We start from the raw sequence: 18397 nt of genomic DNA, 5'->3' as shown, positions 1-18397 counted from the left end.
GACTCTCAGCTCTGCCCATCGTACCTCTGCCCTAAGCAGGGGCCCAGTTTTTGCAACCTCCTCTCCATGGCCGTCTTCTGCACTGTCTCTGGCTGATGGTCCCTTCCACTGCCAAGAAACCTCTGCATCATTGCATCATCTGCAGTCCACAATGTTCTAGAATTAGCTGGGAGGTTTGGGAGTGGGCCTGGTGCCAGGGCAGGGTGGGGCTGGTCCCGTTGATGGCGCCTTCACTCCCGCCCTCCCCAGCTGAGTGATGAACTAAAGCAGCACTTGAACCGGACTCTGACCAAGAACTACGGGCAGCTGGGAGCCACGCAGATCACCGCCTCAGTAGACCGGCTCCAGCAGGATGTAAGCTGTGCCCCACATGGCCTTGAAGGCCAGGCCCACATGGGTTCAAACACTGACTCTGTTCTTACCTGTCTGTGTGACCCTAGGCAAGTTACTTACCCTCTCTGAGCTTCAGATGTCACATCCTAAAATGAAGCCTCTTTAGGGCATATGAGCATTAAATATGATCACATCCGTAGATGTCCCCATCCGCCATGAAAAGTACCTGCTGAAGCCCGGTTCCTCTCCTTCCCTGACTACCTCCTCCAGACCCCACCCCTGCTGCCTTCCTATTCTGGGGCCTCTGTGGCCAGGAAGCTGTCTATGCCAGGAGAACTCCATCTTCTGCCAAGATCTGGGCCAGGAAGCTCCTCTCCAGCCTGCTTCCATCCATGGGGCTGCCTTCCTCCTTCCTTGGGGAGCTGGCTGCTGCGGTTCCATAAGAGTGAGCTGTAACCAGCAGAGGAATTTCAGTTAAGCTGCCCCAAAACCTTCCAGTGCAAGCCATCAGGCAGAGTGCTGGGGGACAGAAAGGTTTTCTCCTTTCCAAGAAGAGTTGCAGCAAATCCCTCCAGGGACACCCGCTGGCCTGACCAGACGCAGGGGACGGGCAAATGGACCTCAGAGCTGTCCTGTCCAATATGGCAGCCACCACCACCCACAGGTGGCTGTTTCCAGCTCGGTTAAATATAACATTCAATTCCTCAGTCACAACAACCGCATTTCCAGTGCTCGTTAGCCCATGTGTCCAGTGAGCTCCGATTGGACAGCACAGATAGATGTAGGACGCCACCTTCATTGCGGAACGTTCTCCTGGACGGCGCTGCTCAGGATCCAGAGGTGTTCATGTCAGAAAATTCAAGGCAGCACCCCCTGCCCACTCTGGTCCCCCTTCTCTCTGCCACCCCACTCCTCACTCCCACTCCCTAGACCTGAGGTCTTGATCTTGGCCCCCGGGAACATCAGGCAAGTAAAGGAAGAAGTGGTGAGCTCTGAGCCCCAGGGGCATCATGGCTCAGCTAGAAGGCCCCTCCCATCTCTCCAAGACTCTGGCCCAGCTCCCAATGGGGGCTGCATGGAGGACTCTCTTCTCTGACATAGTGGCCTAGGACCCACATGTACATGCAAGTGCACGCCCACAGGCACACTCACACCCACGGGCTCAGCTCAGGACCAAGATGAAGCAACACACACTGCTGGTCAGCCCTGCACAAAACTAAGTATGCACTCCACCTGCCGGGCCTCACCCGTGAGGAACTTTGCTAGAAAAAGAGGAACAGGTCAGGATCCCTGCCCTCAGGGAAGCTGGACACACAGCAGTCAGTGCAAGGCTGGACCACCCTTCGAAGAGAGAGCAGGGGAGGTGGGGAGGCCCCCATGGAGCAGAGGTGGGGTTTGATTAAGTGAAGAGGATAGGTCAGGGCTAGGGGCAGATGAGGAAAGGCACAGCTAAGAGCAGAGGCTGGGTCGCTGACAGAGACCTGCAGGGTGTCTGTGCATGTAGACACCGCCCTCACATAGGCCAGAAACACTTAGAACCCCAAGCCACGTCTCATCCAGGAGACCAAGCCCCGGGATAGCAGTGGCTGCAGAGCCAGGGCCAGCATCAGGCCCTCCAGCGTGCCACGTGGATGTAAATGACACTGTATTCACACAATGGTGATGGTGGAAGTAAGAGTCTCTCCTTCACCACTGACTCAGCGGCAGGCTCTCTTCTAAATGCTTTATGTGAGTCACCTCTTTCAGTCCTCACAACAGCCTGGCATGGGGGTAATTTTGTTTTCTGCATTTTACAAATGACACAGCCATCTGGCGACACCAGCACAGACGGACAGAGTGATGTGGAATGCGCAGTTCCCCCGTGACTCCTTATGCACGCTGTGCCAGTCTCCACACTGTCTGTGTGCCGTCAGGCTCTCCTCAACTCCTGGGGCCCCTGTTCACCCTGTGGCTCTCTCCTGGCCCTGGACAGACCACTAACCCCTCCTCCTCTGTGCCACACACAAGCTTCTATTACCTCCTACTGCACGACAGTGGATGCTAAGCTACCGAAGACCAGGCCCCATGCCTTAATCAGGGTTCTTCACTCCAGGCACATTGTAGCTGCCCAGCAAACTCTTGTGAGTTGATCTAAACATACCTCCAACCCTCCCATCCCTAGACACACACCAGCGACAGCCTCGCAGCAGCCTGTTCTGTCCTGTGCGGGGGCTTTGAATCTCAGTGCCGCAACTGGGAAAGGCAAGAAGCAACCAGTGTCCGCTGCCTTGTAATCATTTTACAATGGGCTGGCACTTCCCTGCCCTGGAGTGGTGCAGACGGCCCCAGGTCTTAGCACTTACCGGCACCTCTGATTGACACTGGTCTGCCAGTGCCATGGGCTGGCTGGGGCTCTGAGATGTCAAAGCCTGAATAGGGGCCTCAGAGCCTCTAGCCAGGCTGGATCCCTGTCCCCGTGTCTAGACTACTGGATGGCCAGGAAACTCCCCCACCTTGTGGTTTTGCCTCCACCCTGGGCTCTGTCACCCAGTGCCACACAGACTCACTCTGGGGACCCACCTTGCAGACTCGCCCTGCCCCCAAGGCATAATCTCCTTAAAGGATTTGTGTGGCTAAAAAGCCTCACACCTGTAATCCCAGCACTTTGGGAGGCCAAGGTGGGCAGATGACGAGGTCCACAGAGGGAGACTATCCTGGTCAACATGGTGAAACTCTGTCTCTACTAAAAATACAAAAATTAGCCAGGCGTGGTGGCATGTGCCTGTAATCCCAGCTACTTGGGAGGCTGAGGCAGGAGAATCGCTTGAACCCAGGAGGCGGAGGTTGCAGTGAGCTGAGATTGCACCACTGCACTTCCAGCCTGGGTGACAAAGCCAGACTATGTCTCAGGAAAAAAAAAAAGCTGGCAAGCAGGTGTCCTGCAAGCAGTTTAGCACTGAGTCTAAGAGTGTTGGAGCGACCAGCTCTCTGCTCAAAGCAAGGGAAGGGAAAACACATGATACAAATACTAACCATGGTTCAGGTAGACAAATAAGGGTTGGGTTAGTATTTGAATAATGTGTCCTGCGGCCCTGGAACCCTGCACAGGCCTCTCACCTCCAGCCTCTGCCTCTGCCTCCAGTTCAAGTGCTGCGGAAGCAACAGCTCAGCCGATTGGCAGCGCAGCACCTACATCCTGTCGCAGGAGGCCGAGGGCCGCCGGGTGCCTGACAGCTGCTGCAAGACAGTGGTGGTGCTCTGCGGCCGGCGGGCCCACCCCTCCAACATCTATAAGGTGGAGGTGAGCATCCAACCTCAAGCTGGGGGTGATGAGAGGGCCCCAGCCTGGCGGTTCAGGAGCCCCAGAAAGGTTGGGTCAGGCAGATGGGTGTGGGAAAAGCAGGACACACGTGCTCCTTGGCCATGAGCCCACAGTGCCTGGAGCTTTCCAGGGTCTCTACAAAGCCCTGGGACAAGCGACTCATACCAGAGTGTCTAAGACATCACAGCATGCCCCTGGGGCCACTCAAGTAGCCTCTGATCAATTCAAGGTTGGGTCCAGCCCATGAGTCCTCTGGCCGGTCTCAGCCTCTGCTGCAGTGACAGCTTGCCCTTCCTCCCTGCCCATCCTCACTCCTGGCCCATGGCCACATCACCTGCCCTTCTCTTACAGGGAGGCTGCCTCACCAAGCTGGAGCAGTTCCTGGCCGACCACCTGCTGCTCATGGGGGCGGTGGGCATCGGGGTGGCCTGCCTGCAGGTGAGTTGCAGTGAGAGGACTGGCGGGGTGGAAGGGTTCGGAACCCCTCTCCCATTGACAGAGATCTTCAGTAACCACCTGGGCTGAGATAACCGACCCTTTGCACACCTGCGCCCTACGCTGCTCTCTTCTCTCCCCTTCCCTCTGCAACTAAGGTTGAATCCCAGTCAGTCTCTCCCCCAGAGAACATGAAGGAAGATACCTGGGGACAACATGAACTTATCAGGAACAGGGACCTGGGAGAAGTGTGAGTGTGGGCTCAGGCATGTGCACGCACCCCGTGTGCACACAGGGGTGAGTGTGCAACCCATCTGTGCCACGTGTCTGCATGCATCTGAGTCCATGTGGTTGGGGTTATATGCACATATATGTGCTCAGGGTGCTTGTGCATGTGTGTGAGTATGCACGTATCTGCATTCATTCCTTTGTGTGTGTGCATGTGTGTTTGTGTGTGTGTAGAGTCAGTCCTCCATGTCCGTGGGTTCTGCATCGTGAATTCAACCAACTGTAGATCAAAAATATTCCAAAAAAATGGATGACTGCATTTGTCTGCACTGAACAACCTTGTCATCATTCCCTGAGCAATGCAATATACCAGGTATTTACATAGCATTTATACTGTATGAGGTATTATAAGTAGACTAAAAGATGAGCTAAGGTATAATATATGGGAAGATGTGCATAGGTTGTATGCAAATATTGCACCATTTTATGTCAGGAACTTGAGCACCCATGGATTTTGGTGTCCAAGACAGTGATTCTGTGTGTGTGTGTGTGTGTGTGTGTGCGCGCGCGCGTGTGCGTGCACGCACTCATCCAGCTGTCTTCCTGAGGATGATCAATGCCTTTGGCTCCCATTTCTCCCTGTACTCTCCCCACTGGCTGCCACCAAAGGAAATCAGGGTGACTTCCTCAGGTTGCACTAGTCAAGAATCCAAAGGAGGGGAGCCAGGAGGGACTCCTCAGCAGCAAGGGCTCCTGCAGTCCCCACCTCATGGGCACTCCTGCTTCAGCTCAGCAGGAGCTGAGTGTGGGCTATCCTAGAGTCTTGCTGTCCTGCACAGCCCCTCCCACTCCAGGGCTGGGCACCCTCTAGAGAAGGGGAGGAGCAGAGGCTTTGGCCTCAGAAGGTCTGGGTCCAGCCCTGGCTCTGCTCCTGTGTAACCCTGAGCTACTTAACTTCCCTGTCCATTGACTTCTTCATCTGCAAAATGTGGACCATTTCCCCAGCTCTTAAGGTCTGAGAACAAGGCGACACTCATGACCCACTTACCAAGAACCTGGCAGGTAGGAAAGCCTCCGGAAATGGAAGCTGTCTTCCTCCAGTTTTCTGTAGACTTCAGAGGATTTCTGATTCTTCCTCTCATTGGGTCCACACAACAACCTGAGATACAGGCCAGACAAGAAGAAGTGTTCTTTGCTTTTTTTTTTTTTTTTTTTGAGACAGAGTCTCGCACTGTTGCCCAGGCTGGAATATAGTGATATAATCTCAGCTCACTGCAACCTCTTCCTCCCGGGTTCAAGCGATTCTCCTGTCTCAGCCTCCCAAGTAGCTGGGATTATAGGTGTGTACCACCACACTGGCTAATTTTGTATTCTTAGTAGAGGCTGAGGTTTCACCCTGTTGGCCAGGATGGTCTCAAACTATGCCCACCTCAGTCTCTCAAAGTGCTGGGATTGCAGGCATGAGCCATGGTGCCCAGCTGTTCTCCAAATTTTACAAATCAGAAAGTCAAGACCCAAAGAGGTGACTTACCCAGGGTCCCACACCCTGAACTGGCACCCAGGTCTCCTGTCTTTGGCCTTTTGCTTTCCCAGGCTCCCGACCACGACACAGAGGTCTGTGGGAAAGAGAAGCAGGGGACAGTGGCCTTGGCTGGCTTGAAGAAACTTCCAGTGCAGGGTGCTTAAAGACCATGGAGACACCTACTCACATTGTCTGTGGGCCTGGAGCTCAGCTGCAGCCTAACACACTGGGAGGAGGGTCTGTCGCCTCTGGAGGGACACCCATCTTGGTTCTGCCACCTACAGCTGTGTGACCTAGGGCCAGTTCTTTCATCTCTGAGCCTCAGTTACTCATTTGTAAATGGGGCTAGTTACACCTCATCTTGTGGCTCGTGATGGGAATTAGCAACATCCATATAAATCACTTGGCTCATTGCTGAGCAGATAGCAGGTGTTTGGTAAATCATACCCCTGATCTTTATATTTCTGCATAAGCACATTGTCTCAAAAAAAAAAAAAAAAAAACCCTGTAGTTGTTCCTTGGCCAGACCAGCCTTGTCCCCTTCATCCTCACTCACCTGCAAGGCCAGGGAGCCCAGGTGGCATTAGCCTTGCCCCTCTTTTGCACTTCCCCAGGGCAGGCCCTTCTGTCCCATGCGCTGAACCCCAAAGGAGTTGCCACTGGGAAGAGGGGAAGGGATGCTCAGCAGCACAGGGCAACTGAAGTTTCCAGAAGCCTGTTGCTCCAGGTGCTAGGGGCCTGCTCTGCATGGACACTGACCAGGCCTAGGCCATTCTGTCCATTTCTTCCTCACCTCTCTGGCCTCGAGAGCCTGTAGAAGCTGCAGACAAAGGCAGCGGGGCCAAGGGCAGGGTGTGGGGCTACAGATGCCCGGAGCCGCTGGTCACGGTAGACCACGCGGCTGTGACATTGAAGAGGTCAGGTTGTTGAGCAGTGGACTTGCAGGCCTGCCACGCCTCCTGCCTATGCACAGCCCCTACCATGTGTTCTGTATTCCTTCCCCGTTGCTGTGGAACGGCTTTTGGTGGCTCTGGACCTCTTGCCCAGTTTTCTCCTCTATGACCCACTGAGCCAGCCCTGCAGCAGCCAAGCCTCGGGTTAGAGCTCCCTTTGCCAGCCGACACTGGGCACTACAATGCTCAGTCCCTGGTGGGCCATAAGCCTTGAGAAAGGGCTCATACCAGTCTCTTCCCCAGGGTCATAGTTTCCCTCTCAGCAAGCGGACACCAGTCATTTATCTCCCCTACATACCCAGCCTGGCACTTCCAAGACCCCCAAGGCTGGGAACATATCACCCCAAGATGGTGTCATCATGTTCCCAGCTCCCAGCTACTGCAAGAAATCTTGCTTGGGAGTTACAGGGCCTGATTTGTAAACACAGCTCCACCTATTGCTGTGTGACCTCAGGGAAATCGCATTCCCTCTCTGAGCCCTTAGTGTCCTTAACTGTAAAATGGACAGATTGGATATTTGTGAGCCTTTTTAAAGCAGCAGCATCCTCTTTTCAATGGAAGTCTCACATAGAGCCCAGTACATGAAGTATAGGAGGTAGAGCTGTTCCAGGCAGGGACAAGCCTAGCACGATGGCCTCCCCTCACTGCTCCCCTTGGTGGCCCTGAGATACAATAGGAGTTTCCAGTACAGCTTGAAAGCTGTGTGTTAGGCTGCAGCTGGAACCTCCAGGACCATAGACAATGTGGGTAAGTGGCACCATGGTCTCCAAGGACCCTGCACTGGAAGTCTTTCCAAGCCAGCCAAGGCCACTGTCCCCTGCTTCTCTTTCCCACAGTCCTCTGTGTTGTGGTAGGGAGAACACAAAGAACCAAAGCCAGAGGACCGGTTCAGGGTGTGAGACCCTGGGTAAGTCACCTCTCTGGGTCTCAACTTTCTGATTTGTAAAATGTGGAGAACAGCTGGGCGCCATTTCTGGGGAACCTGAATCTCATGTGCTATGATTTTTCAGTAAGGTTCCCATCTCAGGAACCAATGACCTTGAGACTGATGTCCTGCAGCACCTGGAGTGTTAGAGCAAATGGTTTGTGAACTCTGAAAACTAAGCAGAATGTTTAGTGAAGGCAGCACACCTTGACTCAAGCCAGGCATCTGGCAATGCATCACTTGTTGCCTTGAGGACGTGTGGACCAGGCACTTGTATGCTCAGGAGAAATCGGGGCAGGCTGGATGTCCACGCTGTGAGAGGGAGAGGAGAGAGCTCACGCCGGTGGGCCATGGCCTTCAGTCTCAGGCCTGTCTCTTCAACATTTTTCTTGGTGATCTCACAAAGTCCCGGGAAGCTAAACTATTTACATAGCATGTCTGGTCTGTTGCATGATAAAGCCAGCATTGATAACAGAGCTTGTTGGACATGAAGACCTGAAACGAAGGGTAAAACATTTAACAGAGTTCACGTCCTTGCATTTGAGGTTTGTTTTGTTTGCATTTAAGCCTGTAACAGAGGTGGGGCATCTGCCTGAGTTACAGGAGAGGGTGCTGCCCACAGAGATGTGGCCTGGAGCTGCTTTGGTGGAAATCGTGGAGAGTGCTGGGGGTGGGGCTGCCGGCTCAGGCCACCCTCAAGGTGGGACCAGACCTCCGCAGAGCCCTCAGGGAGGGGTCCTCAACCTTGGCTGCACATTGGGATCACCTGACAAGCTTTAAAACCACCCCAGGCCTGGGCTGCCCACAGCAAAATGAAACAAAATGGTCTGGGGCTGGCACCCGGGCATCGTGTCTTCGTGAAGCTCTCTCTAGTGATTCCACTGTGCAGCCAGAGGCAAAGGGAGTGGCAAGGGGTGTGTGGGGCCCGGAAGTCAGATGTGCGAGAGGGCAGGGGATGGGGAGCAGATACAGCACCCTCATGGTCTCGAAATATCCAAGGCAGCCATGTGGGGAAGGGAGGGACTTCCTGGGAGGTCCAGAGGACAGAAGGGAAACAGTCGGTGGAATTCTTTTCAAGGAGACACATTCGAGAACTTTTGAACAATTCGAATTGCTAAACAGTGGCCCTTGCAGAGTACTACACTCTCTGTGGCTGCAGGCTGGAGAGAGGCTGGGGGTGGCAGGGATGCTGAAGGGCGGATCTCTGCACTTGATCGGCAGCGGCCCCTCCATGCAGAGCTTCTGCATTCTGGGAATGCACCTATCCCCTCAGCAGGGCCCCCCACCAAGCTTCTCACTCACCTCAGTCATGGAACAGCACCCAAAGGCAGTTTCAGACCTGTAACGGTTCATCACAGTGCTGAGGTACCCCCTGCCCCCTGCCGGTCAGACTATGCCACCTGAAAAGGCCTTACAGACTACCTGGACCAGTGCCACTGGCCCTGTCCGCACGCTAGAATGGAATCATATAATACATATAATTATATTATATAATTATATACTAGAATTATAGAATAAAATACCGTTGCGGCCACGTGCAGTGGCTCATGCCTGTAACCCCAGCACTTTGGGAGGCCGAGGCAATCAGATCACAAGGTCAGGAGATCAAGACCATCCTGGCTAACACAGTGAAACCTCGTCTCTAATACAAAAAATTAGCCAGGCGTGGTGATACATGCCAGTAATCCCAGATACTCAGGAGGCTGAGGCAGGAGAATTGCTTGAACCCAAGAGGCAGAGGTTGCAGCGAGCCAAGATCGTGCCACTGCACTCCAGCCTGGGTGACAGAGCAAGACTCCATCTCAAACAAAAAAAAAAGAAAAACATTGCTCCAGCGCCCCCACCACAAACTGGCTCAGATTGTCTGGGCTGAGGTCTGTGCACACGTATTTTTAAGCCTCCAAGGTGGGTCAAACGTGCATTTGGGGTTCAGAGCCCCTGGGCTCATCTTATTCATTCACGTTTGAGGACATCAAGCCCCACCACAAAGTCACCTGCTGAAGGTGACACAGCTGCTGTGGCAGAGTGGCCAGGCCTCCAGCTCACAGGCCTGCTTCCTTCGCACCAGCTTCCCCTCTTGTAGGTGGACTCTGGAGGCACTCCACTTTGAGGTAACTTTAGAAGCTAATTTCTACAATATTCTAGCTGGGGAACATTTTACTAAAAATGTCACAATAGCCCAGCCCTTTTCCTGCTGCTCTCCTCACATCAGCGTCCTGGGAGCCTCCACCCACAGAGCCTGCAGAGGAGGCTGAGGGGCCCGTGCTTGTGTTTACTCTGGAGCAGAGCTGCCATGTGCTAGGTGCTGTGGCCAGTGCCAGGGCCCCATTGCAGGCAGGGTGCCGTCCCTTCTCCCAGGGAGCTTTTGCTTGAAGAAAAGGGACAGATAAGTATGTGGCAGTCACAATGCAGTGCTAGGTGTTAGCAGGAGCGCTGGGGTTTAGGAAGCAAACATCAGTGGCCCTAACCAGTCACGGGAGGTCAGGGAAGGCTTCCTGGAGGAAGTGCCATCTCATTCAGTCCTAAAGGAGCCCAATAGGAAGTGACAGAGGGGAAAGCCAGGGTGAGGGAATAGCATGTGCAAGCCCCGGCTTGCAGGCAAAGTGAGGAGTGGGGGCTTTATCCTGAGGGCCCCGGCGAGCCACTGCCTGGCCTCTCAAAGGATTGGGGTGCTGGAAGGACTGGGTGCTGTGCTGTTGGTACCTGTTATTCTAGATTTTAAAGAATCTCACCAAGGAAGACCCTAGACCAGTGTAGAAACCAGATGTTTTCCTATTGGCAGAAGGGGGTTTGAGGCTGAGAGGGAGATAATTGTACCCAAGCTCACACAGGTCATTGGCGCAGCATCAAATAGAACCCAACTCACCTCCAACATGCTCACGTTGCAATATGGAAAGTCTCAGAGCATAGAAAACTCACAAGACAGTCAAGACTAGGGCCTGCAGGTCATTAAAAGGGAAACCAAGCAATCATCTTGGAAGGACTCCCCAGAAGCTCCCTGGCCCTCCATTCATGCTCTCTGCTGACAGCCAGGTGCTGACTCAGAATCCTCAGAGGAAGCTGAAGGCACACAGCCTCCCTGTTAAAAATGTCCCATGTGTGGCCAAGTGCCACACACAGGCAGTTGCCAGAAGACAGCACCAGGCACCGTGTGGGCTGGATCCGCAAGCCCACCCCTGCCCCGTCTGCCACCTCCAGTACCTGCAGTTAGCTGGCGTTGTGTTGTCTCTGCGCGCCCCCTGCTGGAGCCAGCCGTGCTGGTTTCTCAGTGTCCTCTGTCAGGAGGGAGACAGCACTTATTCTGGAACCAGACTGGGTGGCATCCTGTATCCCTCCAAGTGCTTCCACGTGGGGGTGTGCATGTGGACGCAGTGATGAGGGTCTGGCCCACTCACCTCTCCCCCTTACTGTGCCTGTCCTGGGAGGCTCCCTGGGAACACCCAGCTCGTGCAGGAGCCTGTCTGCCGGAGAGCGTGGCCCCTCCCTCCCCCAGCAGGAGATGTACATTGCAGGTGGTACAGACATGGTTTCCAGCATAAATCTGTGCCAGCCAAACAGCTCCCTTCTGGCCTCCCCCTTAGCACAAATTAGAAAAATCCGGAAAACCCCACAGGAAAATCATCAAACCATGAGGCAGGGACAGGGAAAGAGAACGTGCTGCACCACACCTGCATGGGTGGAACGGTGTGACCAACGCCTGCTTAAAGCTAGCGGGAGATGAGATAACCTCCTAAGCTGCCTTTCAGCCTGAGGTCCCAGGTGAATTGACAGCATGTCTGCAGGCTGAAAGCAGTGTTTATGCCCCACACTGTCCTCCAGGTTGGGAGGGATGGAGAGGAGGAAGGTGGGGAAGAGGATAGGCTCCTTCCGCACTTCCTCCCCCAGCTGGCCTGTCAGAGACTGGGTACAGGACACGCGCATCTACACCAGCCTGCTCTCCTCCCTCTGGCTAGAGCTCCAACTGCATCCAGGTTTGCACCAGCAAGGTCAGGGCAGCAGCAGCTGCTAGGAAAGTCAGGACACTGACTCAATACGTAGGGGAGCCACCTGCACCCCAGGTACCACAGATAGCCATGCGGCTGCTCTAGCCCAGTGCCCCTCTCCTGTGTGCAGACAGCCAAGATCCAAAACCATGTCATCGTCATCATCAGGATCATAATCACATCACCCTCAATGCATCCTCGGGTGGGAGGGAGGAGAGGAAGAGGAGGAAGGTGGCAGAGGAGAGCCCATGAAGGGCAAGGTGAGAGAACAAAGCTCCTCTGTGTTCTGGAAGTGGAAAAAGTGAGAAGGGGTATGCGGTGTGATCCTCCCAGGCCTGCGTGTGCTTTGGACTCCAGCCTCTCCTTGTTCAGCCTGTGGATACCAACAGAAAGGCTGGCAGACAGGACTCTCAGGGCCTGGGCGTGTTGCTGCATTCTACGCTGATTGACAGGGTGAGCTCACCAGCTCTATCATTCTACACTGACGGACAGGGTGACAGCTCAAGGGGCTCCTCCCAGAGTCTCAGTTTCCCCCATGGCTCCCGTATACTAGTCAAAGCATTGAAGATGGACCTGAGTTTATCTCTGGAGTCCAAGGACAGCAAAACACAGGCAGACTCTTTACTAGACAGTGCTTCAGACAGTTCTGATGAGGGAGTGGAAACATTACTCTTAGGGTCTAATTAAATCAGGCCATCTCTGGAGAAGATGGAGGACCACAGACCAGCAGCAGCAGCAACCGGGAGCCTGCTAGGAATGCAGACTCTCAGGCTGCCACCCAGGCCTGCAGACTTGTAATAAGGAGGTCCCCAGGTGACGCATGCCCATGAAAGTGTGGAAGCCCTGCTCTTGGAGAGTAGTTGGCAGATTGTGGTTCCCCCACGCACATCGCCATCACCTGGGAGCTTGTCAGAAATGCAGAACTTCAGGCCCAGCCCTTTGAGCAGGAATCTGCCCTTTGTCCAGGCCCCAGGGATTGGAGCAAGCAGCACTGTTCCAGGGCCCTGATGGCCGGCAGCTTCCAGGAATTCTGATTTCTCTTTGCTCCTCTGTTCTCTCCACCTGGCAGATCTGCGGGATGGTTCTCACCTGCTGCTTGCACCAGAGGCTCCAGCGGCATTTTTACTGATGGTCAACCACCTCCTCTTCCAACTGCCCTGCAGGAGGACAGGTGGCCACATGCCATCCACAAGGCCTACAGAGTTAGCACCAGCTCCACTAGGGCCATAGATGCCCACTCCTTTGTGCCCAGCATCTGCAAATACACCAAGTGCCTGAGACCATAGCTTCTACTGTGCCCACCCAGGCAGGGACCCTCGGACCCCCTCCTCCACTTCTGAGCTTCCATGGCCAGATCCTGGGCAGGGAAATGATCCTTTCAGGAGACAGCCAGAGCTCCGCACCAGGCACAGGGACACCTGTGGACTAGGGGAGGTTGACATTTAGGCTCTTTGCTCCCTCCCAGCTCTTGAACCTGGAACAATGGGCAGATAACCCAGGTCCCCTGGGTTTTCAGCACAGGATTCCCCCACCCATGCTCAAAAGCCCTGACCTTTTGCATAGTGTGGGGCGGGGAGAGCTGGCATTTTCCCCAGAAGACCTTGCTCTTTGACCTGCCCAATGTCCACACTGCCTCACCTGGAAAGCCACGTCCTGCTGGCCTCACTCCTTCCTGCAGGACCTGGGCAGGGCAGCCACAGGCTGGGTGGAGCTGCCCTGGCAGGGAGCAGGGAGCAGGGGGAACAGGGGGTGAGCACATGCTGCACTGGGAGCAGAGCCCTGTGCCTGCCTAGCAACCTTCCAGGGAGAAACCCCCTGGGGAGACCCTGGCCTCTAGGGACATGCTCCCCAGAGGGATCTCCTGTTCCGGGGCCTGATTCTCAGGAACATCAGGTTTTTAAACCATCTTCAGCGCCTAATGCTGGTGGGTGTCAAGCATTTCCTGGAGTGGACCAACTCACAACCCTTCAAAGTCAGAGCCACTGAGAAAGGGCAGCTCTGAGTAGAGGGGATCTGCCTGAGCCTCACTTTTCCTAGGGCCTCTCCTTGACCCCGTGGCCACCAGCGCTCTGCTTCCCCTCCCTCCCGTCCTAGAGTGAACAGAGCTTTTGCCTCGGGTTCTCTCTTGCATCACTAAATTCAGCAGGGAATTTTTCAGTAAGAACGTTCCCCAGTGCTAAGGGAGAACAGAAAGCAAACCCTAGAAATTACAGAGTATCTATGCTGGCAATTTTCCAGAGAACAGGTATCAACTTGTACAACACCCATAGGGACCCCCCAAAAATGGCTGTTACAACGGGGCAGCCCATTACACTAAAATCCCTCGCCTGGCTTCCACCCTCCCCAGGTTCTGCACTTCTCCCCCAGGGCAGGACCCTCTTTTGTGCCCCCTACGAAGGGGGCCACCTTGATGTGCTACCACTGAGGCAGAGACAGGCCCCAGCTCGTCTCCCCACTTGATCCAACTTGCACCATGATGAGCACGTTGCTAACCCAGGCCAGTCCTGGGGGAGGGGTGCTCTGTCTTCCATGCATAGGAGTGGCCTCCAGTGCTGACCCCAACAGGGCCCTGAACTGTCCAGATACTGCATCCTCAGCACAAGAAGTACCCACATGGACAGAGGGAAGCCCAGCTGCGGGGCCAGTTGCCTCCTCTCCTCTGGGTATTCTCCAGTGGCTTCTTGGAGGCTAGGCTGGTTTATCTCCCCTGCCTAAAAGACCCTGGAGTTGCTGATGCAAATTCGTTAAAAGCAAGACCAGATATCCCAGACTGCAGGAGGCCAAGAGAAACTGTGGCCGCCCTCCCACCTCCTGGGACTCACGCAGGAAATCAAAAATGAACTGTGACTCCCAAGCTCTCTGAAGGGCTAGATCACAACAGATAAGTAATAACAGATAAGAGGGAGAATGGAGAGAGAAAGAGGGTACTGGGCTAGAGCCATGTTCTTCCTGACGGGGCGTTGGGGGAAGCAGCAATGGGCAGGGGGTGCTGGGGCCTTATCTGTCTGCCCTGGTGGGGAAGAGAGACAGGTGGCAGGCAAGTGTCCTGTGCACAGCCTTGTCACTGCGGGCAGGCCCAGGAGAGCTGCCCCATCTGCCCCAGCCCCATGTGATGGTTGGGCCGGCCTGACTGGAGAGGGATTAGCTGCTTCCTGCCTTGTGTGTCGTCCAGCCAGACTGCCACTTGGAGGATGGCTGGTCCAAGCTGCAGACAGTGGCAGAACCACCCAGGGCTTCTTGGAAATCTGACCACCTCATCCATGCCAACAGCCTGGGAGATGAGACAAGGTTAGAGGAAATGGAGGCCCAGGATAAGGCAGGTTCTGCCTGGGAGTGCACAGCAGCTGGAGTCCGGAGTCAAGGATGTGGTCCCCAGCAGGGCATGCCCCTCCTGCTGACGAGGGCACAGATCCAGGCCCAGGTCAGTTCCTCCCACGCCTCTGCTTGGAGGCTGGCAGTCTTGAGAGAGAGAAGACATGCCTGTGGAACACCACCATCAATCCTGTGCAGGCGAAAGGCCCCTGCACACCGGGGCCCCAGGAAAGCAGCATCAGGTGCTGGGATGCCACCCAGCTGGCACGAGCATGTCCTTGCCCTGCACACACCATGCTGCCCTTTCCTAAGCTCGCAGGGGCAGACACCAAGAGAGAAGGGCACGTCAGCAGGTCCCCCCGGGTGACCTGCATCAGGACAGGAGGCAGGAAGGAAAGGTGGCCTTGGCTGAGGGGATGGAATGTGTGTGCCCATTCTTCTCTTTCTCCCTCCTGCTTCCCCAGCACTCTAACCCCATCTCCAGGAGCCCCTCAGGCAGATAAGTAGGGAGTGTGTCCGGGGATTTTTTGTGTTTATCAAGGGCCTGCTGTGCACTTAGAATCTGTCACCATAAATACTTATCTTGCAGTTACCCCAGTAAGAGGGTTACTTCTCACATTTTATAAATGAGGAAATTAAGGCTGGGCAAAGTTAAGACTTGCTTGTCAATGGTAATGGCTGTTGTCTTGCCACCGCAAGCCAGGGAGAAGGAAGGAAAGCTGGGCCAGGAGCCCCTCTCCTCAGTATCCCCCAGTTTTCCATCTCTGTAATGAGCCATTGGGCTGTCATTAAGGAACAAAGTGTCACTCAGGGGGCACTGTCACATAGCAGCCACCACCATACCACCTTCACATGTGCCGAGGGTTCAGAAGCCTGGCTCATTCAGGCTGACAGCTGTGCCCCCAGGTGCAGGGGCTCAGGCAGCAGGCAGGAGCCCAAGGGGCCAAGGCCCATGACAGCCACCCAGCCCATCACCCCAGGTGCCAACAATGACCCCAAAGTGAGAGCAGGAACTGTCCCTCAGCCCTCAGAGCATTTGTGCAGGGTGTGGAATCTCATGTCCACATGGAGATCTCCTCTCAGGCCACACCCACTCCCAGGGCAGGAAGGGGCATGCTGGGGGTGTGTTGACCACCTTCCCTTCAGGTGAGGCCATTCTCTGCCTTGTTTCTAACCCCTGCACGGAGCACCTGCTGTTGCTGGGGCTCTGGGGTGTACCCTGTGTGATTTCTTTCGGGGAGCTTGTGCTGTGCACAGCCAGAGGGCCCAGCATGGCCCTGTAGGGTGTGGGGGGTATATGGGAGGTCACTGTGATGTGGCTTGGGGCCGTCCTGCCCTGAAGCCAGCTTTGGTTTCAGAATCTGCTATTTGGGCCCCGCTTCAGGGTCTTGAGGCTGGAGACGTGAGTTGTAACAGCCATTGTCATCACCACCCACCCTGCCACCACCTAGAAAACATTCTTGATGTACTGGCCACTCTGGGCCTGAGTCTTTTGCATGGCTGCTGTGCTGGGCTCACATCTGCTGAGGGTATAGTGACCAAGCATCTAAACCAGTCGTTCTCAAACTTGGCTGAGCATCAGAATCACCTGGAAGGGCTTTTCCAAACAGATCGCTGGCCCTACCCCAGAGTTTCTCATCAGGAGGGGCAGGGCCAACATTTGCATTTCTAACAAGTTCCCTGGAGCTGCAGCTGCTGGCCCTGGAACCACACTTTGAGAACCACTGCTTTAGACCAAACCCCAAAGGAAGATGCGCCACCCTCCTTTGTATGTCACAGCGCTCAGGGTTCACAAGTCCCTCAGGTTCTCCAGCTGAGCTCCACCTGCAGCAGCTGAGATTCCCAACTCACTCCACCCCATGATCAGCTCACCGCCTACCAGGAAAGCCTCTCTGCAACGCATCTGTGCAGGGCCTGCTCTTCCTAGAGGACTCTCAGATGGTCTGTGATCTTGGTCAGGAGACCAGTAGCCTGGGTCCCTTACTGGAAGGGGACAAGTTACACACCCCAGCCCAGTTTTCCCACCACCTTCTACGTGCCTTGGGAGAACCTGCTGCATTTTGGCTACTCCCTTCCCCTATTTCAGCCGTGCCCAGCCCTGCTTAGAAACCTGAGGCCTGCTCCCCATGCCCTGCCCTGTGCAAGTGCCAGGCCTCGTTCCAGGTAGCCTGATGTTGGTGAAGCCAGATAGGCTCCTGGAACCAGCTGGCTGGTGGACGTGGATCATCACAGTATTCTAGAAACAGAGACGATGCCTACAGAGACCTAGTGCCTACAGAGAAATTATTCTCCTTGTAAACATACCCCTGTCCTTAGCTGATCTCGGTGGGAGCCCAGCTTCATGTGCTAGGGGGCATGATAATGATAATAAAGGAATTGTATCTAGCACTACCTTCTGTTGTTTTTTTTTCCTCCTCTGCAAGGAACTCCCAGGCCATCAGTTCATCAAATGTACATTTGATGAACTGCTACATCATGAAGCTGCTATGTCAACCATGGCTCCCCTATAAGGAAACCATTGGCCACATTGGATAGGGTCATGCTTACCCTTCTTTTGTCAGCCCTCATCACCGATGTGTTTGAACTGACTTCTCCTGTTCACAGGTGTTCTTAGCTGCTGGCTGCAACGGAGAGCCAGGCTCAAATATGTGTACTTAAGTTGTGCTCCTCTTCAGGCTTTCTCCCTTCGGTCAGTCCATGTTTTCATACCATTTACCTTGATGCACCACCAGCCTCTGTTCATGAGCCTGCAGTGAGCTGCAAGTGCCACCTCTGCTTGGCAGCAGATGCAGAGTGTGGTGAGAAGTCAGGAGCAAGGGGGCTCCGTCTGGTGAGACACACACTCCTACTGCAGGCTGCACTCCCAAGACCAACTAACTCCACTGTGACAGGGTTTCTCCACCATGGACCAGTTGATTTGTCCTCATCCCCAGACCTGGAGTTGGACACGTTTTCATTGCAAATGCACAAAGAGGAGTCTTTGCTGAGGGGACTAGTTGCCCAGTCCAGAGCTAAAAGTACATGTTTTTGTCTTCTATGATATAAAATGCTCATATTATTTCATTCACTATTCTGTCTAGAAAACTTGCTTGAAAGGTAATGTATTCATCTGTATTCACACTGCTAAAATGAACTACCTGAGAGTGGGTAATTTATAAAGAGAAGAGGTGTAATTGACTCACAGTTCCACAGGCTTAACAGGAAGCATAGCTGAGGGCCTCAGGACACTTACAATCATGGCAGAAGGCAAAGGGAAGCAGGCACCTTCTTCACATGGCGCAGGAGAGAGAGAGAGTGAGGGGGGAGGTGCCACCCACTTTTAAACAACCAGATCCCACGAGAACTCACCATCACGAGAACAAGAAGGGGGAAGTTTGCCCCCATGAGCCAATCAACCTCCCACCA

General features: G+C 54.4%; 1 protein-coding gene across 18 annotated transcripts in view; it reads left to right on the top strand.

Moving 5' to 3' along the window:
- Positions 1-17383, top strand: part of TSPAN11 (tetraspanin 11) — a 75768-nt gene extending 58385 nt beyond the window's left edge. For 8 of the 18 annotated variants that reach the window (XM_054238210.2, XM_054238211.2, XM_054238216.2 and 5 more), the window contains 5 exons: positions 250-354; positions 3455-3613; positions 3986-4072; positions 4228-4366; positions 12750-17383. In XM_054238210.2, coding sequence (XP_054094185.2) covers positions 250-354; positions 3455-3613; positions 3986-4072; positions 4228-4323 — 447 coding nt within the window. In that variant the 3' untranslated portion in view covers positions 4324-4366; positions 12750-17383. The remainder of the gene's footprint in view (positions 1-249; positions 355-3454; positions 3614-3985; positions 4073-4227; positions 4367-12749) is intronic. The other 10 variants (XM_009003680.4, XM_078338954.1, XM_078338956.1 and 7 more) reach the window with 3 other exon arrangements.
- Positions 17384-18397: the final 1014 nt, after the last annotated feature.

This window comes from Callithrix jacchus, chromosome 9, assembly GCF_049354715.1.
Source record: "Callithrix jacchus isolate 240 chromosome 9, calJac240_pri, whole genome shotgun sequence".
NCBI classification, from domain to species: Eukaryota; Metazoa; Chordata; class Mammalia; order Primates; family Cebidae; genus Callithrix; species Callithrix jacchus.
The sequence above is the reverse complement of the archived record's forward strand: the minus strand, read 5'-3'. Positions and strand labels throughout refer to the sequence as shown.